The following is a 23,111-nucleotide window of genomic DNA, read 5'->3' on the forward strand; positions in this document are numbered from 1 at the left end:
AAAAATATTTTTCGTATTTTTTTTTTAATCTCACATCGACTTCCAGATTAAGCTGCAATGTTTTTAAATTAGTAAGCTGTATTATCGAAATTAATTTTCAGATGATGAGGAAGATATCTCTCCAGTTTAACCTTTTTCTGTTCGTTGATTCGTTACAAAGATATTCCCAATATAAATTCCGTCTCATTATCAACAGTCGACGTAACGGACTGACATTTTTTTATCGTGCCCAGTGTAGTCTCTGATGCTGTGGTGTACATTTGTCTTTCTGATCATAGACATTACTCGGCCACTTACCGTGTTGCCTAGAGCAGCGGTTCCAAACCTCCTCCAATCTGACACTCCCTTTATATCAGCTTAGGCCCCAACCTAGAAAATTACTTAAAATAGGTTTTAACGGTTTAAGAGAATAATTACTAAATAACCTGAATGATATCTATTAATCGCATATAATATTAAATTTCATTTTAATTATTTAATATGGTACTACATGAATAAATATAAGTAAACATCTTTATTATCGTCAAATTTTAAGCAACCCTCGTTTACTCCACCATGTCACACTTTTGGAAATGCTGGTCTAGGTGATCATTCCCTATCCCAGTGCCATCTAGTATTGAGTCCCAGAACTGTTGTGTAAGCCTGAGTTTCCATATTGTGATCAGCTTAAAATAAATTAATTCGGGGGTTTGAAAGTGTAATTTTTTAAAAATCTCTTGAAATATTTTGGTTTCTTGACGATAAACGACGAAACACGTGAACTTAATATATGAAGTATTTATAACAAAATACCAGGTGTTCTTTATCCCAAAAAAAATCACCGTGTGAGGTTTGTGAGCTGCCAGCGGTCGAGATGTCATCAGCTCCATATTTCGAAATCATACATTTTTATGTAATCTTCGTATAATTTTCGACATTTTACTTAAAAATATAAAAAAATCTAAAATTATGGGAAATTTACATAGACATGTATAAAAATCTCTTGTGATACGGATCCTCTAATTATAAACACATCTACTAGTAGTAGGCTACTTAGTCGCAGGACCGTCTATAAATGGGGAATTATAATTTCAAATCCACCGTTTCCCTTGAAACATCTGCTACAATATAAAAAGATCGTTTTTGACCAAATAAACTTTTATATATTGAGTAGCATTTATATGAGCACTGTAGTTAATATGTGGAGCTTTGAAATAAAACACAAAATAAAGGTAAAGCTATCCCTGTAACAGGCCGTGGAGGCCCGTAGGATTGTGAGATGTTGAGGTTCCCACATTTTCTAGACAATCGGCTCATAGATGGCGGCAAGGTTGTCAGCCTTACGTGCCGGCCGCCCTTTACCCCCAAGAAGATTCCTGGTACTCATTTCTGTTAGAGGCTGAGTCGACCCCAGGGCCATATTGCGGCTGGAAGGATTAGATCAGTTGGAAAAATCCACTTCATCGGGCTCGAACCCGCGACCTTACGGCTTGTAGCATAGTGCCTCAACCAACTACGCTACCCCCTGCCCCATTTAATTATCTTACGGAACAGCCAGTGAAATCAAATTTTAGATAAGGTTTCTGATTTACAACAATAAAAACTGGCTTTCCTAATTCTTTGGAACAGAAAAATAAACCACTCCAACGGCAGTTGATTGTATATTCAGCCGAAAAACTTCTTAATGCAGTATTAGTGAAGGATTCCTTTGCCCATTCTGATCAATTTTTATGACAGGAATTTACATGAGTACTCATCATTTTTACGCTCGGTCCTGTCTTCCCTCCCAGGCCGGGTTTCCTAAGGAGTCTACAAAATCAGTGGACCTGGGTCTTAGGGCGATGGCTCACCAAGGAAACTGGCAACCGCAACGCAACCGCAATTTCCGAGAACTGTTATCAGCCTGAGTTGAACTGCTTTGCCGTTTCCTCAATTTGCGCTGCTCCATTCAGTAACATGCGTTCAACTCAAGGCTGATAACGGTTCTCGGAAATTGTGGTTGCGTTTTGGTTGCCAATTTCCTTGGTGTGCCCTCACCCTCACCGTTACACGGTGACATCAGTCTTCCTATGGGCTGTATATCACTGAAATTACGTAAGAAAATTTTAATCGAGCCGAAAGCTGTTTGTAAGGTATCACAGGACACATCGTAGCTAAAGACAGATTTTTTTTAAATTTCTCGAAATAGTAGTAAAATGTAGTAAAAATATATCGCAGTATACTGCTGTAATTATATCTGTTCAATAAATGAGGCGGGGATAATTTTGAATTCCCCCCGCTGTTATTTATGCCATCATGTGAATAGACACTCTGTAGCCAGGTGTAGAGGTTCCTATCTTGATCGTCAAAGGGTGTTCACTTCATATTTGTTACATGATGACGAGTCTGGAGAACATAACAGAGGTGGCCCAAAAGCCAGTTAACTGGATAGTAGAATGTAATCTTAATTACGTTAGAAACTTCTTTATTACTTAATGAATTCACCCAAATTATTAGAAATGCACAACTCACAACGCTGTGATACAGTTCTACAAATTAACTGGCCGGTTCAAATCTAAATATTTCCAAAAATATGGGAGAATTTTTTAGGTTAATTGACTTTTGGACCACTTTATATAATTTAACATATTAACACGCTTGACTTACTTGGTGCTTTAACCCGTGCTTCTGCATTGACCAATGGTTTATTTCGCTTATCCCCGTGCCGATCCGTATTTAGCGAAACGGAGGACAGCCAACCACCCCTGCCCCGTGTGCGGGAAGCACTATGTGAACGAGGGTAGCCTGAGGAAGCACTTGGCCTGCCACCCCGAGACCTCGCAACTCACCACGTCTCTCAGGATGTGGCCTTGTTCCGTGTGCCAGGCCGTGTTCACGCATGAGTCAGGTAAGACCAGGTTGTTCTTTCAGAAGCATAGGTTAAATACCCATTCTTTGTAACAGAAATACTTGTAAAAGACAAAATTAATCTGAGCTTGTAGAGATATTATTAATGAAAGAGACTTAGATAAAATGTACAAAAACGGTAAAGCTATCCCTGTAACAGGCCGTTTAGGCCTGTGTAATTGTGAGGCTCCCACGCTTTCTAGAAAATCAGCTCACAGATGTCGGTGAGGTTGTCAGCCTTAAGTGCCGGTCACCCTTTATCCCCAGAAAGATTCCTGGTACTCATTCCTGTTAGAAGGTGAGTGGACCCCAGGGCCATAATGCAGCTGGAAAATTAGGTCAATTAAAATATACAAGCGCCTCATCGAGAATCGAACCCCGGCCTTACAGGCCTACTTAATTTTGTGACCTTACAAATACCTGTCTTAAGAAATTGATATAGAAGCCAACGTTAAGGTTAAATTCACGCTCATATAAAGGCCCATATATATTGATATTTGTTTGTGCCTAAAAGAAATATTATATTATGTAGGCCTACATAAATCTGTTTAAATTGTACAAAGAATGGGTCGTTAAAAGTTACCAAATTAATCACTTAATCGATTAATTGTTGTGCATTCCACATTTTTGGGTATAATTCACATATACAGGGTATCCTAGGAGGAAAGGTCAAAATCCTGGGAGGTCATAGTGTTGGTCATTCTAAGTAAAGAAGTCTGTATGTACTTCTGTTGTATTGCGATTCGTCTCCGAGATAGAGCTACCTCACTGATCAGTAGTTTGGATTTGGCGCTTAATATTGTTCTTCCTCTTACCGTACTGCGCCACTGTTTGAAGCGTGCGAATGCGTGTGAAGCGCCAGTTGGCCGTTGTGACTGTTGATATTGACATTGTAGGAGTGTTGTGAAAAATGCTTCATATCTTCAAAAATGCCGAATATGCTGATACGATGTTCTCACACGAGTTACAAAGTGTATTGTTGGCGGTGGAATTTTCGAAAATATATTATACTAGGTAAACTGCCAACTTTGTCACTTTAACAATAAATACTGGCATTACACACACACACACACACACACACACATATATATATATATATATAATTTTCTTGTCAACATTCTTGAACTGTACAGTGAAATAGTTCTGCCTCGGAACCGATTCAGAATAGGACACTTGTACATACACATAATTTTTGCTTAGAATGACCGATATTATGACCTCCCAGAATATCGAATTTTCCTGTTGGACATTCTGTGTAAGTTTACATAAAATCCCAGAAATTAACTTATGTCACTCAACATCGTTTTCCGGAAAAATCAATATTTTAGTCAGTAAAGTTAAATGCTTAGGTCTCCCATCATCCAAAAATAAGAAGTTACAGACAGAAATGCCTTCAACGTGCAGAGAAAATTGTTAAACTGTAATAAAATCTGAATTTCATTATACGATATGCCTGTTTTTCTTTCTGTAACAAACTGAACATTGGACAAAAGCAGTAACGTGAGAATAATTTTGGTTCGAATAGTTGGGAAGAATAAGGACTGTAAGATGCAAGCCTGCCTATCATATTGCGCAAAGTGTTTTTGTCTGGAATAAATTAATTTCCAGCGAAAAATTAAATACGGTTTAAACTAAATCGACAGGAAATTGTCTGAAAAATTAAGTGAATTAGCTATCAAACTCCTTGGAACAGAGGCCCTCTTGAGAAGCTTGTAGTCTCCCAACAACTGAAAAAATTCCCGACATTTTATAAAATCCGACGGTTGTTCAGCGTATTCACAAGAGCCCTCCACTGGTCCGTATCCTGAGCCAGATACATCCACTCCACACCTGCATCCTCATTCTCTAAGATCCAGTTGAACGCACTCCTTTAGGCTACATCTACGTCTTCCCAGTGGTCTCTTCGTTTCAGGTTTTCCTACCAAATACCTGATTGCACTCATTTTCTATCCCGTGAGTTCTACATGCCCCGCCAGTCTTATACTGCTTGACTGGATCATTATATTTATACTTGGCAATGAGTAGAAAACCTAAATTAACGGCTGTGGGGATTCGTTCCACTGACCACGCGACACCCTCTTTCCGCTAAAGCTGGCACTTACTTCGCCAACAAGCGGCGGTCGCTCGGTCGGTATAGTTCGCTTACGTACTAAAGTCACGGAGTTTTTTATGAATACAAATCATGAGGCTCTTTATTACTCTCTTCTCTCCAGTTTCTTCTTATTTCACCCGACGTCGACCCAAATATTCTCCTCAGCATCCTGCTCTCTGACACCCCCAATCTATGTTCTTCACGAAATTTGAGACTAAGTTTCATATCCATAGATACAATTGCAGTTTTATACACAGCAGTCTTTACATTTCAGGTAACAGACGGCAAGACGCAAGACGTATTCTGGACGAATAATTTCAGTTTCTTCGTTTTATGTAATTTTGATTTCTTACAGTCGTTCCGAGATATTTGAACTTTGCCACATTCCCGAAAGATTCATTGTCTCTATTTATATATTATGATTCTGTGTTGTATTCTGCTGACGCAACAACAATATACCTCAAGCTTTGGCTTTATTCAATTCCAGACCAATCTCCTTACTGGCGTCTATTAGTGTCTCTTTGTATTTTATAATATTTATGTTTTCATTGAATAAATTAACATCAACAGCATAGACCAGAAGATGATCTAGCCCAGGCATTTCAAACTCAACTTGTACAGTAACTTGTAATAGTCCAGGGCCGCACTTCAAAATGGAAATCTGCATTAGATTTTGATAAAAGGAAATTTAATTCTATTTATTATTTAGGAATAATTTCAATATAATTACCTAAAGTCACATATTTTACAGTTTTAAGAAGCAAGAGAATGCTATTTTTGACAAGTATCAAACATCTTTTCAATATGTAAAAACAGAGATTACACAAGAAATTATGTTAGAAATAGCAAAACATTGAATTTCCTGCAGCCTGATAATTTATATCTGCGTGATACTTCTTGTCTTCTGGTCTGCTGGAAAATTGTCTTTACAAAAAATATTTTTACTAAAATTTTAATATTGATTTTAATATCAATTAGCTTTAAAAGTTGAGGGGCCCCACTTTGTGGCTATGGGGGCCGCATGTTTTACACGGCTGATCTAGCCCATTCATTTTCAGTCCATCATGATTTTCTCAGGCATTTCTAATGATGTATTCTAAAACACCATTTTAAATCATCGGAGATAAAGAAGTTCTTTGTATCAGTCTATTGTGTAGACAATATGTTAGAAAAATATCTACCTTTTCGGACTTTACTGTAGGTTTAATTTAATCGCATACAAATTAGCCTAACTACCTTCATGGGTTTACCACATTTAATGAGAACTTTTATACAGGGCTTCGCTCCTAACTGAATCATAAGCACCCTTCAAGTCTATAACCGACCCATGCACTGTACCATTACGGTCCAACATTTCTTTAGTACCTGACGAAAGTAGAAATTGTGTTCAGTAATTGAACCATTGTGTCAAAACCCATACTGATGAGGCCCAGTATTTCGGTAGTGGAGCAAAGCTTGAAGAAAGAATCATTGATTCAGTGTGGCTTGTAGTTCGTGAAGCTGACATTCATCCATAATTATTATGGTAGGTTTTGTCATCTTTTTTGGGCGTTCCTTGCAAATAAATAAAATTTTATGTGGTCATGTCCGTCCATTTATCTGTGAACTAATATCAGCCCCGGCAGGTCAGAGTAGCCGCGCGGTGTCAGGTATGAACTGCCTTCGCTCGCTCGGACGCTGGGATCGTGGGTTCGAATTCCACTCACGGTATGGATGTTTTGTGAGTGTTTGTGTTGTCCTGTGTTTAGGTAGAGGCCTTGCGACGAGCTGATCACTCGTCCAAGGATCCCTACCGTCTGTAAAATGATCATGAAACTGAATGAGAGGCCAGGTCAGGGGTGTGTTAGCCATTGAAAAAAATATGTATCAGCCCCTGAACCATTAGGCAGTCTTGGCAGATATCAGACATGGGATAGTTTCCCTGTAAGTTGTCTGGCGCTACCAAATTTAAGCTAAGAAAAGATGGACTCTGTTCGGCTGAAGTTCGATATAATTTCTCTTGAATACTTCCACAAGCCCTATTTGTATCATATTATCATCCAGGTTTCCAGAAGCTACAAAGAGATTTAAGATTTTAACGTGTTTATATTCTCTGTTTTCTATTTTATTTAAAATCTGAACTCTTCTAATGAGATTTCTACGTTTCCTCTTTTTCTGACCGACAGTCTGTCCATAAATTTCGCTACTGCTCCAAGACTTCGGACATGAGGTGTATAGGCTACAAATGCCATCTTGTATCAAGACATGGTGAATCTGGTTTTATGACTTCGTATCTGTGGTGTAGTGGTCAGAGTTCCTCGCTACAGATCCAGAGATCTAGGTGCGATTCCCGGCGCTACCAGATTTTCTGAGAAGTAATGGGTCTGGAAGGCCGCGCCATATCTCAAGCGGTTAGTCGCTGGCTTCCCACCGCGGCGGCCCGGGTTCTATCCCGGATCTGGTCAAGTGGGATTTGTGGTGGACAAAGTGGCGTTGAGGCAGGTTTTCTCCGAGTACTTCGGTTTCCCCTGCCAATCTTCATTCCACCAGCTGCTCCACAATCACCTTCACCTATCATCTGGAGCTGGTACAATAGGCCAGAAGTGGCCGCAGTACAAGGGACTTAGTCCCACCCCACTAGCAATAAAAAAAATTTGGTCTGGAACGGGGTCCACTCAGCCTCGTGAGGATAATTCAGGAGCTATTCCAAGGAAATAGTGGCTACGGTTTAGAAAACCGAAGTTAACGGCCGTGGGGATTCGTTGCGCTGACCACGCGCCGCATTCTATCCGCAGAAGTTGACACTAGCTTCGCCGGCAAGCGGTGATCGCTCGGTCGGTATAGTTCGCTTGCGGGCTACAGGCCACGGAGTTTTTTTTTTGTATCAGAGTATAAGTGTTTCTGTAAATTTTGCAATGTGATAATTTGTACGTTTCGTATATGGATGAATTTGCATGCCTCAAGTTGCTACTGGATCCCCATTATCATGACTAATTTCAGGCAACTCACATTCCCAGTTTTCTGTTAGAAGAAATCTTCTCTGTCTAATATTGCACTGAACTCATCTGAAGCAGTATGCATGTGGTAAATGAGGAATTTGTTGAATGCACGTTTTACGTTCTGTTGTCTTTGTTTCATCACTTTTACCTTCAGCTGGTGCATGCACGTTTAATGCATCGGCGACCTCATTATAACGACATACGAATTTCCGCCCGTAATATATTCTACACTCTTATCAGGTTATATGATTCCGTTGCGTACCAGAGATCCTTCTCCTATCTGACTGTTATTGTCTGAACATTTATGAGGTGCGTCATACCAATAGTAGGCAACCTTATGGAAACGAAAGTCCTATGCCTTTAACGATATATCCGGTGTGGTGATTATGTTCACATCATATTGTCAAGCGTAGGGGTGACTTATCCGGTCTAGAAAACCGTGACACCCTCTATCCGCTAAAGTTGACACTAACTTCGATGACAAGCGACGGTCGCTCGGTCGGTATAGTTCGCTTCCGGACTAAAGCCATGGAGTTTAGTTTTAGGGGTGACTTATAAGACGATGTTAGGATTGGTAATTGGGTTTGTTGCACCGTATACATTCACACAGTTCGGGACTGTAGGCCGTACAGCGCTATCACTTTTCTACACCCTTTCCAGTTGCACACACACACTAGGGTTCTCAGTCTTTGCTAGTCGTATCCTGGTAACGGATTTATAATAATCTCACTGTAACTCCAAATCACACATGAATTCTTCTTGACATATTTTAATTCATTTTTGTCGTTTCTTCTCAATCACCTTCGACGACTGCCATCTCCAGAACTCGATCCAATTCTATTCCCTCTCGACTACTTCACCTCACGACTACTGCTCTCTATTCCAAGCCTCCTACTGCTTCGTTGCGTCTTCACTGTTCCTTTATAACTCCTCGGTAAGAAACTCACGGAAAACACTAAGTTTACTGGATGGCCTATTGTCACGTGCTCTTGTGTTGCGGGATTGTGATTACTGACCCGTTGCCTAGCAATGGCTAAAAAGTCACACTTTATTGAAAATAGAGTCTAGTAACTTTGTAATATTGACGTAAAGGTCTACTTTTCTCTCTGATGATGACATCCACAAAGATGTTTCAGACACAAGAGCGCTCCCATCTGCTGGTTAGGTACCACCCCTGACAAATACATGAAATACTGAAGGAAAACAAATATGAATTTGATTCTGTTTTGATCTGGTTTCATAATATATCCTTGGTGTATATTAACTTTTTTTCTCATAATTTGCACACCATTATAACATTATATCTGTAGTGCTGTAGCATAATCGAAACTAAATTTTCTTATCCGAGTCCTGCTAAATTTTTATTCAGAGGAGAAGATTCAACCAGTGAAGAAATTGTGGTAATGTGCTGGCTGATGAAGCTTATATCAAACCTCACGTAAGGCTATACATGAGTTTGTAGCGTTGTAGGTTGGATGAAGAGTAAAGTGAACAGAAGAAAAGTGGATACAAGAGAGGAACTGCTCGACCACATAATGGATGTTACCGCCCGCATAAAGTAAAGTCAAGACGCACTCAGACTGGCAACACGCCATATCCTCACCCGAGTTTCAAAATGTGCTCATGTTGACGGTGGAATTTTCGAAAATATATTATACTACCTAACTGCAACTGTAGCCGAGGGGTCTAAGGCATGTACTGTCTTCGCTCGCTTGGAAACCAGGATCGTGGGTTCGAATCCCATTCAGGGCATAGATGTTTAGTTTATGTGTGTGAGTTTTTCTGTGTTTGTGTACAGGTAGTGACCTTGCGACGAGCTGATCACTCGCCCAAGGAGTCCTACCGAATGTGTAAGATTTAGAAACACCGAACTGAACGGAGAAGTTCGTGGAGGTAGGCCTAGGCCCACTGGGGCTGTAGTGCCAAGGAAAAAAATGTAACTGTACCAACTTTGTCACTAGAACAATAAATACCGGCATTCGCAACGGTACGTAATGTGTCTTCCTCATCAATAACTTCGAATCATTACAGTGAATTAACTCTAGCTCGGAAACCGTTCCGAATAGGACACATGTACATATATACTTTTTTTTTCTTAGAATGGCCGATGCTGTGACCTCCCGGAATACAGAAATTTCCTCTGTTTTGGGCCCATTTATTTGATCAGACCCTCTCGTCCTCAAGCTTTCTGCTGTCTGTCTCTGTTTATGTATATAACTTCCTGCTTCTTTTTTTTTAATGAAAAACATTTCCCTCATATCCTTAGCAAATTTAATGCATGTGGCTTCTTTCATGAGTTCAACCACTGAGGCATCTAATTTTGGTATTTTTTCATATCAAACTCGGCATTTTTTTGTGAATATGTCCGCGACAACTCCTTTTTAGTTCTAAACATGGGCATATGCAAATTCCTCTGACTTAGAAATATAAACGTGACATACACTTAGTTTCATTAATATGGTCACAGAAGATTTTGGTTTCAGAGTCTGCCCTAATAATATTAACTTGCTGTGTTCTGAAGTTTTACATTTGCTTGTTTCCACTTCAAAACTCCGTGAGGATTTCAGAGAGGCCTTGAGAATATCATTTTTTTAAACATAATCAGCGAAGTATCAACCAGCTTGATTTTGTGGTAACGCTTTAGGTTGAATCTGGGAGGTACCCGGTTCAAATCGCGGCCTGTACATTGGCCATTCTAATGAATTCGAGGATACTACTTGTAATATAGGCCATGACCGCCTCTCCCCATTCTACATTATTTAAATTGTATCGGTGATACAGAGTCAGGGTTTTGTTGAATTGTTGTGAAAGGCTCTCTGCAACGGCAGGGAATATTCACTTGAGACGCGCTGGGTAGGACCAAATGTATCTGCAACACAGTGACAGTTCTTGTCCTCTTTCACAGGGTTACTCAGCCACATGGAGCACATGCGGATGGACCCCAAGCACCAGTTCGCGGCCCAGTACGTGTTGAGCCGAGCGGCCGCCGAACGCCGGGAGAGGGAGTCTCTTCTGGCGGCAGCCGTTGCAGCATCATCAGCTGGGGGCCTAGCTGGACTTGGAGGCGGCGGACCGTCGTCCATGTGTGCCAGTCCGTCCGCGCACTCGGATAGTTCCTCAGGAGGTGGCCGGCTCTCCAGCACGGGTTCTGAACCCGGCGGAATCATGAACAACAACAATAACAACAACAAATTGGGCGACATATTGGGCGGTCGAGGAGGCAATGGTCTGCAGCAGCAGTACGGGGCGGAAGAGCTGCACAACGCGAGTCGCATGGCCGCCATGGTAGCCATGGTGGGCCAGTCTTCGGCAGGAGTGTCAGGAGGCCTAGGGAGCCCCGGACCTGGAGGTATCGGCGTCGACTCCAGCGCCGCGGCCGCCGTCCAGGCAGCGGCTGTGAACCTCGCAGCTGCCATGAGAATGGGCGCTTCAGGACTCGGAGGAGTGGGGTCTCCAGGTGGCAACAGTGGGAACAACGGCTCTGCTGGAGGCCCCGGTTCATCGACCCCTCCCACGTCTGGGGACGGTGGCGTCTCGGCAGCACAGGCTCAGGCGGCCATGAATGCGGCTATGCGCGCCGCGTCCATGGCTGACTCCATGAGGTCCATGGATGCAGCTATGAGATCTTCAATGGCTGTAGACTCAGCAATGCGGCTGGACTCCATGGCGGGTCACCACCACGGCGGACCTCAGAGTCATCACAATCACCAGCAAGCTTCATCGGAGGCGGCGGCCCTTAGGATACACCAAGCTGAAGCACTTTTGCGGTCCCAAGCCGAGGCGGCACTCCGGCTAGCGGTCAGTCAGGCGGCAGCCGTCGCGGCGTCGAGTAACAACGCGTCCGCGGGAGGCGACGGAAATTCAGCGGCGCTGCGGCACCACAATATGGCAGCTGCGGCACACAACGGCAGTGGTGGGAACAACAACGGAGGCGGCATGAACCACCATCATGCACATCACAACCAGGTGTCGCCCGACCTGAGCGAAGCCTTGCGGTTACAGGAACAACGGCTAGAGCAGGCTCTGCGACTTCATGGAGGTGATCCTCGTGCACTGGGCTTCAGCCTGTCCGGCACCTCTGGAAACTCACAGAACCAACAGCAGCAACAAAACAACCCATGAAGACTTGGTTATTATTAAACCAATAATGCAGGAAAAATTAAGCATGGAATAAACTATATGCATGTGAATTTATATATAAATAATATTGAAACTACAGGTAGTCCGAATAAGTAGGGAAGAACAAATTATATGTGTGATTTTTGTTATTAAATATATAATTTAAGACAAAATGAAGATAATGTGCAAGTTTTCTGAAGAAGGGAAACGGAATGCAAATACTGTGTAACCAACTCCACCGTTAGCCAAGCAAGATGTAGAGTAACAAATGTACATGACAGATAGTATGTTGTTACAATTGCTCTGAGTGTCTGTACATATATACACGTGTGTGTGATTGTGATAAAAACTAGTTTATTTTTCCTTGAAAGAAACAACAAAAAATGTTGCCAAGATAACAAGATTAGTTCGGAAATTTTTTTCGATCAAACAAATGCAAATAAAATATTACGAAAATAATTTTTTCCATTTGGTACAACAAAATATTAAAAACAGAAAATTTAAGCAAACACAAGCTGTCGATGTTTTCAAATGTTAACCATTTATTTTTAAATAACAATTCCTACTATTTTCTTTATAAAAATCACCAGACAATTAGTGAAATGAGTATATATATATTATATATTAGTTATTAATAAGACTGCGCAATTTAGTTCGAAAAGAAACATTGGCTGTGATTATCATTATTTTTATTTAGGATAGAGTCAAAACTTTTTCAGTCTATGAGACTATTATTTATCGAATTAGTTCCTTTTATGTTTTGTCTTTATGGCTTTAATTTCTTTTTTTTTTTAATCGATATTTAAAAATAGCACGGGGATTAGCCATAAAACGGACAATATATTTGAAGCAATATTTTATTAGTCAGTTTCAGAAAGTGTTTATCTTCAGTTCATAATCACAGTAGCTGCTATTATTATGCGATCTGTTTTTAGTTTGTTGCGCAGTTTCCGGTTAGGTTATATGCGTTCGACTTAATAGTGTGTGTGTGTGAATGGTTCGAGTGAATGGTAGGAAGTCTTTTCTGTATTTTTAACCGAAATGTTGAGGAAACAAAGTAACATCATAACGCGAAATATTATTAAAATTGTGACATTACTTTATTTCGACAACACTCCCGTTATAGCTCAACGTAATCATAGGATCTCTGTACAAATTGCCTAAAACTGAACTACAAAACTATTGGATACAGAACGTGACGTAAAAGCCACGTTAATTTTTATGTACAAACAAAAACAATAACTACCTACATTAATAGTTCCGTAATTTTCAGTTCTTTTGTCTCCAGTTGGGGTAATATGTTAATAGTTCACATAACAATAATCGTTCATGTCACTTTTTATATGTCGAATGCTACAATACACAGTACAGTTACAATACAGTTTTCTATCATGGTCGCCCTGAAACCAACCCTTGATTGTTACCGCAATGACAAACATCGCGTGATTTCAGATGGCCTTGGTAAACACAATATTCAGTCATGGGTTGCATGCACATTTAGTTGGTCGATACACAAAACCAATTTTAAAGTACCGAAATATGATGAACACAAGAATACAGTATTGTTCAAACACAAGAACCGGAAACAACATCAGTAAATATTTATAAAACTGTGTTGCCATGTTGACATTTTGAATTCATTTCACTTTCAAGTTTGAAACTGATTCTACCAGATTAAATAAAAATTACAGTGTTTTTTAAGTTTGTTTTACCTAGAGGTCAACGACAGAAACTCTAATTCTCAAGCCTATATATCGGTTCGAATCCAGAATTTGTTAATAGAGTCAGAAAAGGAAGGCATATACAAAAAAAAAGCTAGAACAAAAATACTGGGAAGAGCATTAGAATTAAATTTGAAAGAAGAATATCTATGGGTTGATCCATAACAAGATATTTTATCCAAGCGTTGAAAGACATTAGGAAGAAAGGAAAGAACTGGCAAGAAATTGAAAGGAAAGATTGTGGGAAGAAGGAAGAAACAGGAGAATTTTCATTCATCATCCTTTAATAAACGGAAATGATTCTAAAAGAAAAGGACTAAGTTTGAAGGTCACGAACTTCCAGAAATACAAGGGAATAATTTGCATGGTTGCTTCTTTACTTAATAAAAACATTTCGCGCCATTTTGAAGGATCTGTATGATTTATTTCTTAGTTTATTTCACTCTAGATTGGATGAATACAGAAATTTACAAAACCGATAAAATAACAAATTATGACCCCTTCATAACTAGCCTGAAGTCATTGTTCGGTGTTTGCTCTTCAATACGCAGAAGAACTACCTTGTTTACTAGAAACGTAATATTGTGCAGGATACTGGTTATTACATTGAGGAGTCCCGGCTGAATGAATCGGCCTAATGTTTGTCGTGTTTCTTGAAAGTGAATTTGACCATCAGGTGTTCAGCATGGCAAGATATTTTCATTAACAGAACCGGTACACATAAAACAGCTCATACATAAATAGAACATGTTATTTTTATTTTTGTGTGCGAACAGGACTGTGGAACGTTTACGGTTTACTCATAACACCATCTCGTAGCATCTTCCAGTGATTTTAATTCCCATTAAATTGTAAAGTAGATATAATACATGTTTCTCAGGTTTCTGTTAGGTATAAAATGTAAAATTTATTTAAAAAATATCGTAATATAATATGAGATATCACTAACGGCAGCAGTCATAATTTATGTACTGCACGGCTTGTATTTACTTTAACAAAATCGGCCACTTAGATTCTATAAACAAAAAGTTTATTTCATTTACACTGCGCAGGGATGATATAAATCCTAACTTCAAATTTGAAAACGAGTGGTTTTTAAAATTGCTCGGAAGATGTTTCTGTTCGAAAACAAAACCTAATATTCTGAATATATGTGTAAAAAGGCCAAAATTGCATGACACGACATTGTTTCTGATATTCCATTTCGAACTACAAACTTAACAACAAAAATGAAGCTGCCTTAGTAATATGTAGAGAGTGTAGATATATTGACAGTAAATCGAAACATAAAACTGTTTTGTTCTCACACCAATGGCCTAAAAGCTGACGTTCAAAACAACAGTTATTTTGCAATAGCCATCTTATGTAACCACCTGTATATACAAACGTTCGGATCATTAATTTTTTTACCACAAATTAAATATCAAGCAAATACATTCTGAGTCCAACACTCATGTTATGTATTATTGTTCAAACACTTATCATATGATTTACAATAGCCCAATGCATTTTGAGTCTGACACTCAAATGTACCATATTACACATGCCACATATGGAAAAAATGTTTTACAATAAGTTACAATAGCCCAATACACCTCGAGTCTGACACCTTGGTGTACCACATACACAAACTTTATGCGACGGTTTTTCCTGCAATAGCCCGAATGCATAACGAGTCTGACACTCTTATGCAAATACATACTCACTACTCAACTCTTTAAACAAAATAGCCGCCACAGTAATAAATATATAATATAGAGTGTGACACTCTAAATGTATATGTCTCAAATGGATAAAAAGTTTTGGGGATAACTTTTCTTGCAATAGCCCAAACACATACGCAGTAGCAACACTCGTATGTGCAAGCCACAGCGTCATAGTATAACCAGTACATAATAAGTCTGCAACTTTATGTATCAGAATGAACAATCTACATGCTGCAGCCTGCTGTCAATCATTTACAATAGCCCAAATACATAACGAGTCCCGTACTCTTATGTACTATAACACAAAAAAGGGTATTTTGCCTGTAAATCATGTTGTGCATAATTGCTTGTCCCTTTAAATGAGAAAGTGGATGTAGAAGGAGACGAGGAACAGAGTTTCAAGCACACTTAGGGCCAAGTAGCCAAAGCATGACATGATTCAATGTCGTAATGAGAGAAATATGCCATGGTTTATGGACAGAGGACCCTGGAACAGAAATGTGCCACAATTTACAATAGTTAGTACACATGCTGTGCAGTACAACACTGCAACGTGTCCACAATACACTTTTACAAAATGCTGCAGTTATGTAGTATTTTAATATAAAAACCAACATCAAGGTGAATCTCCACAGATTCATTGTATCTACTTATTTTATTTTTTAAAATATCAGTTTTCCATTGTATTATTAAAGAACGTTTAAATCATTGTTATTAAAAATACATAGAGTCGGAAACTTGTTATGTAAACTCTACACAATAGCCAAATACATATGCTAGAAGTGACATAATATCACTTTCGAAGTGTATGTACGACATTTTAAAAATAAATTTAAAATAAATAGGCCTACAGTTGATCACCAGTTGTGTTACCGGCACAATTTAATCACTTTTTGATTCAATTGTTTGGGAACATGTTTAGCAACACAATTTAATATAACACAAATAATTATGTAAAGCATAATTAGGTGCAGAAGTATTTATGTTACCAGTTTACATTTTTCTACATTGTTTTCTCAGTATCAATACTGATGTTTTAACAACTCTCAAAATTCAAAATTATCTCAAGAGGCCTACAAATGTGTATCGAAATTATTGATAAGCAAGTTTTGTTTTACAGTAGCGCTCAGCGTACTCAATGTACGTCGGTTTTTGTTCATATCGTGGATTCGTTGCGCGGTCTCATCTTTAATAACTGTTTGTTTTCTTCCATTGTACAACATGGAATATGTTCGTCTTATACCAGTTTTTCAACCACTAACTAAGATATCTCTGTTTTAAAACTTGCAATCCAAAAATCCATGAAAAAAATGTAACAGATAAGTTTTGTGTGTCCCAAATATGAAGATAGTATGAACGAATGAAAGGTTTTTGGGGCATAGAGTGGGGTCTTTTGCAAGGGCCACTTTTTGGGGTTTGGCTGTTATAAGATTTTCTCTTCTCTCGGCCACTCATCTTCCATCCATCTTGATTCGAGAGATAGTGGAATACAGAACTAATATTAAGTGACCCGTTGTACAGGATTTGCTGGTCTATTTTTTAATATCCCAGGCTTCCCCATTGATATGTTTAACGCTAAAAATGTAATTTCAACCCAACTTATATATATTTTTACTGAAAGAAAATTGTTACATGTAAAATTAATATTAAAAGGAAATTTTCTAATTTAATATACATTCAGTTGGGTCATTTTTTAGCTTGTGAATGAAAAATTACAGCGGTTTCACAATTTTGTTTTTTATTGTGAAATTAAGTATCACATTTCCTTAATCTGTACACGAGTAAGATAATCGGACATTGCTGCTTGCAGCGAATAATACAGTTCATATTCCTAGTGATGAATGCAACAAAACATTTTTATTTAAAAACAACCAGTTCGATAATGAACATATTTTGGAATAAAATTTAAACCGAGAAAATTATATCAAATTTATTAAACACCATATATGCAATAATGCCCTATTCCCACTCTATTGTCTTCGTTCATTCCTTCATTACATCTCTTAAAAGTCTGTGAACTTGCAACCATGAAAAGTTGGTTCATATATTTACAGTATTTGTCGCAGTGGAACAATTGAATATTGAGAGAAATTTTGAAGCACAAACATTAGAAATGAACATACAAAATTTTTCCTGACGTACATGAAAGCATCTTCAATATCAGAACGATTTTTTCTATGGTTCTTAGACAAATAGAAGTCCCCAAATTATATAGAACGCAGTGGGAGTCTTGAAGAACGTAGACATAAAACTTCGTGAAAGTCGTTCCGAGATTTTAGGAAGCTATATTTTTCCTAATCATCATACATATTTAAAAACCACTCACTCGAATTAAGTTTAACTCAAAAGAATCTCTCAGTGAGTTTCCATGCGCTTTCCTTTCTCGGCATGACAGATACGCGTAGCACATAACCGATTTTAAACAAAATCTGGATTTATTTTAAAAACCGGAGAAATTATGGGGCGTCCTATTTGGCCTTGAAAGCCAAGTCACGCGACCTGAACAACGAAGCCTTCAAATTTAACCGCTCACGACTTACTCCTAAGGAGTTATGTCCACAATGCAGTGAATAAGTATAATAGGCAGGTCTCTGACTAAGATGAACTGAAACTACAGACCACCGACAGTAATAACACTTCCATATATGGGCTAAAATCAATTACTGGCCTGATGTCTACCTTCCCGCAAAAGGTGCGCACTTGGAAGTTTACTTACAGAAAATTTCTGAATTAAAACTTAATTCAAGTGACTTTTTTAATATGAAGAATCTATGAATAAAAAAAAAACTCAGCCTCTTAAAATCGTGGATTACGTTCCTGATGTCATATGCCGTACATAGGAATATGTGAATGACAATGTTAGATAATATGTTTATGAAAAAAAACTTATTTTTTCATACAAATTTACTAAGTAGTGCAAATCAACTGTATCAATATAATTCTATATTATGAAAATATTATGTTTCAAAACAAGCTTATAAAATAGACGGAAACAGGATCGAAGAGCGTATATGACAGTATTATTTGAACTGTTCAAAATTATGTTTATAGAAAGGTTAACATTAATATTATTAAGCACTCTTGGTGATCTGGGTAGATCGTCTCAAATAAATTTAATTAGAAGCCATTCCCATATTTTATTGTATATTCTATTTACAACTGAAATGGAAAAGTATGAACACACATGCCATCCGCAAACAAACATGAATGTCTTTAGAGTTCTCTGTACATAAAGTGGTTATGTTCCCAAGCGTACATAACAAAGTATTTCTCTGTAACACCAGGTTTCAGTTCTTACTTGTTACATGATAATAACTGTCCGTATGTGGGCTGCACAAGCCAGCTTCAAGAATAGTTCAATAGTACATGTATATCATTCTACACAATTTATTACAATATTGCCACTAACATTATATATATTAGCAGTAGATTTAACGTGCATGTTATAAGCAAAGTAGATATTTACAAACATATGTAGTACAGCTTCAAGGCGCATGTGTGTTCAGTTTTCAAAATGGTTTGCATTGCAGCATTTTTTAAAGAACTTAAACAGCCTTCGTGACAAAAGATTTCACATAATACATTGCATAACTTTATGAAACGCCTAATTGAATTTTTAGTTTAAGAAATTTTAGCTTGTCCTTGTAACTAACTAGTTTAAAGATGTGATAGAATATGTCTTCCAGAATTATATTCACTTTTCCGTAATTCTAAAATAACGTCTGCAATTAAGTTTCTTAATATAAGAGCCAAATTAATTTTTACGTATTATGTTTCATTACTCTGTCATATAAGCGTGCTGCGTTAAATGTGGCAGTAGGACATTCAGATTTGCGATATCTTACTATGTTAATCATGGTAGGAAGACATTAAAATTTATTACTTTCAAGTACGTTCAACCTTGTAAAGCATTAAGTTAATAATTTCTGAGTAAATACAAATACATAAAGGAAGAAAATTTATGAATCGTTGCATTATAAACATTCTTTCTAGCAAACCTCAGAGAATACATACAATAAATATGGAAATGATACTATGCGACACTTCTCAATGTTCTTTTGTTCATCTGCACATTAAATACCGCCATACCATTTCAGTCCAAGTTAATTAACAGATAAGTTTTGCTTCCATCTTTATTAACATATAGTTTACAGGATGTTGTAGTCAAATAGTTTTTAATTAATACATAATATTACAGCTCATTACACCATATACAGTTGAAATGTTTCAGAACAGAATAAGATAAAGGTATACTGTTAGTTCATTGTTCTACGTTGTAGATAACTCGCATTAACCAAATCCAAGCAGTTATAATCCACTGTATGGTGTTCAGTTATGATTATTACTATATTATTATTATTATTATTTACTGCGACTATTACTAGTTATAACCATTATTAATACCGTTAATAACTTACTATTATTAATCCATAGTGTTCTGGAGTAAAATGCCAACACAGGTTTCCTAGATATGAATAACACTCATTTCATTTTAAATGTAAAATTTTATCTAGTGCTCTTTTATGGAAAAATTAAGCGTGCAGTCAGAAAAACTTGTAAAGAGATTTTTTAAAATTCATGCCTTAAGGATATCTATATTAATTACATGTACCAATATATTCTTGGAAACTGTATAAAATATTAACGGAAGGTTTCCTTATACCTCAATGATTGCTGCATATTCATTTACACTTCCAACTGCAAAAAGTTGGTTACGAAGGAACTTCTGAGAAACTTATATATAGATATAACACCGTATGTGCTGGTGCTTTAATTCATTACACTGTAAGATTCTAGGTTATGTTTATTAAATAATTATAAACATTGCCCAACCAGTTGTGTTCTGCTGCAAATGATTACCAAATTTAACCACATATTTTCATTGTGTTTACTTCTGGCGTCATAAACACAAAGTTAAGTTTACCCACTGCTTTTGTTCATGTATTGATTGGAAAGAAACAGAAAGAAGATGTTTAATAGATACAGATTGTTCTGCAGTAACAAGGCTATTAGAAAATAAATTGACCAGTATTTTCCAAGCGCAGAAATTCAGGCATGTAACTGTAGTTCTGTCTGTGAGCAGTGCTATATTACTAGTGTTTACGCGAAAAACATAGTGATTGTATTGATTTCCCGAGTAACTCAGGAAGATTGTGCTTGTGCCACTGGATTGTAACAACATTTTTGACAGCATAATGCATAGGAAAATATAAAATCTTTCGACTGGGATATATATATATGAATAGAATTCCCACCTGATAGAAAATACATTTCATTTTCGAAGATGGTTGATGAACAATGTTTATAGAAATGACAGCTCTTTGTTCAGATAATCAATCGAAATTGGAACTGCTTGGTAAAAAATATGAATTGTTGATAATGAAAACACGCGGTACGCATAATTACTAGCTCACAATAAGGAGTTGTCTGTATGCTAATGAGGATATACGATTAATTACGTCATCATTGCAGTCATCTTCTTTCATTCATATCCAATCATTACATATTCTGCAACCACTGAAGTTTCTGTTCTTACATTTTAAGTTCCTATTATAATCATTATTATGTATTGTAACAACCATCTTATTATTGTATTCATTATGTTTCACGTAATGTTGTTTACAACCTAGACTTTTTGTTTTAGGTTATAAGTTATGTACGTATGTTTGTTTGTATGTGTGCGTGTGTTTGTTGTGCACAAAACATGAATATTTCAGAAAGTCTGATTTATTTTCTCTGTCTTTCAAATTGTATGATTTGTTGTTATTATATATTGTTGTACGTGTAATGCTTTAGTTTCTAAAAGCAATACAGGTATATACAAAGCTATAGTAACTTCAGAAGTGGTACTTACTTTCTTTTTAAGAGTACTATATAATAATTTGGTGCTGTCTTTAATTTATGTCAAAGATGTAGACGAATGAATGAGAATTATTTTTAGAAGGGGGCATATTTTGTTAATTTTACATCAGTTTTGCTTAAATGTAGAAATATTATTCTGTTTTAAATCGTCAGTTGTTTGCTGTTGTGAGGAGTGTTTTGTTAAAGTATGACACACAACGTGAAACGTGATTTGAATCACACTGTGGCACATGTGGACAAATTTGTTTAAATGTTTAAAGTTTTGTCAATTTTATTTCACATTCAGATAGGCATTTGTCATCAATATGTAGTTGAAATGATGTAGTTGATTTTAAACTTCATCGGTCCTTCCTGTTTGCAGGAAAGCGTTTTAAAAGTAGTATTTTTTTCTCTCTATTACGAACATTGCTCCTAGTTCAGCCTTCGTAGAATCGTTAGCTTTTAAGTGATAACTGAATAATTTTGTAATTTGGAAAATTTTGATAAGAGGTCTCTAAGAGAAAATTTGTCCGAAAGAATACAATATACCACGTTTTGTATACCAGGCAACCAGAAGAAATGGCATGAAATTATCAGTATAACAACGATTACTCCTTTGACAGCATATTTCATATTTTGGATATATAGACACGATTTAAAAATTTTGCTTTGATTACATTTGTTCTTACACAGAAAGTTGTAGTTTTTGCAAATAGCATTATAAGTTTTACTGTCGCTTCTTATATATAAATTTACTTCACGGAATATCAACACAAGAAATACATGTCATGATGATAATACGATTCACGATACACAAGTCAATTGCGTACATTGAAATAAGAAAATAACAAAACACTCCATCGCGATGTTCAACTGTAGAATTATGACTTTAATGTTGTAAATCATTGTTATTAATGTTAATATTGAAAATTGCGTGAAAGATTTGTTTTTTAGCCCAAAGTTATGTGCATAACTCAAGTCTTGGTGAAACACAATATAGTATGTATATTAATTAGGCAGTCTTAAAGTCCAATTGATTGAATGCAAACTGGGCATGTTTAAAAGGGTAGTAGAATACATGAGGGCGTTCCTATTAGATTCCTCATTTTGAACGGCTGGAAATGAAGAGATTTCTTGTTGAGGTGCGCATTTTATCAAATCACTGCATTTATTTCAATCTTGGTCTGACTAATGTGTTATTACACAGAAACACATCTTTAGCCTAAGACAAAAGTGTAGCATCCTGCCTTTATTGGCGGATGTAAATAACATCTGTCAGTAACTATTGTGCGATTTGTTTCAGTTTTTCTAAGGAAAGTTTTTTTAAGAAAAGAAAGATGATTATTGGAGCTTGCAAATAACATTTGCAACATTGAAAAGTAAGAAATATGTTTTATCTTGTGCTGTTGTGTGTGGGTGTCTTTAAATGTAATAAAGTTTAATAGAAACTTTGAAGCAGAGAGTGTAGTTGTTTTTTGTAATGAATGGTTTCTCCTCAAATAAACTAACAGACACATTGCATTTAAGTGCTCAATAGCATCCACTGAACTCTTCCAGTAAGATGGACTGCTCTGTATTGTGTAAGCATGCTTCAAATTAAAAAAAAAACTAAATCATTTAAACTACTGACCATTCTTTGGTTTAATCTTCTCAAAATACATACACAAATTTAATTTTAAAATTTCAAAGTAAATATCTTAAAACTATCTTAAAAATTCTGTACATGTCAATTACATCTGAAACTAAATCATTTCGACTATTTTCTGGTCCCATTTCATTACCGTCAAAA

At 37.1% G+C, this 23,111-nt stretch overlaps 1 protein-coding gene across 9 annotated transcripts in view; it reads left to right on the forward strand.

The window, feature by feature from the left end:
* The window catches only part of LOC111866476 (zinc finger protein 384), a 448,072-nt gene extending 425,224 nt beyond the window's left edge, over nucleotides 1-22,848 (forward strand). For 8 of the 9 annotated variants that reach the window (XM_033752265.1, XM_033752264.1, XM_033752263.1 and 5 more), the window contains 2 exons: nucleotides 2,687-2,866; nucleotides 10,841-22,848. In XM_033752265.1, the coding sequence (XP_033608156.1) occupies nucleotides 2,687-2,866; nucleotides 10,841-12,057 (1,397 nt within the window). In that variant the 3' untranslated portion in view covers nucleotides 12,058-22,848. The remainder of the gene's footprint in view (nucleotides 1-2,686; nucleotides 2,867-10,840) is intronic. The other variant, XM_033752267.1, reaches the window with a different exon arrangement.
* Nucleotides 22,849-23,111: the final 263 nt, after the last annotated feature.

Source organism: Cryptotermes secundus, unplaced genomic scaffold, assembly GCF_002891405.2.
Source record: "Cryptotermes secundus unplaced genomic scaffold, Csec_1.0 scaffold320, whole genome shotgun sequence".
Taxonomy (NCBI): Eukaryota; Metazoa; Arthropoda; class Insecta; order Blattodea; family Kalotermitidae; genus Cryptotermes; species Cryptotermes secundus.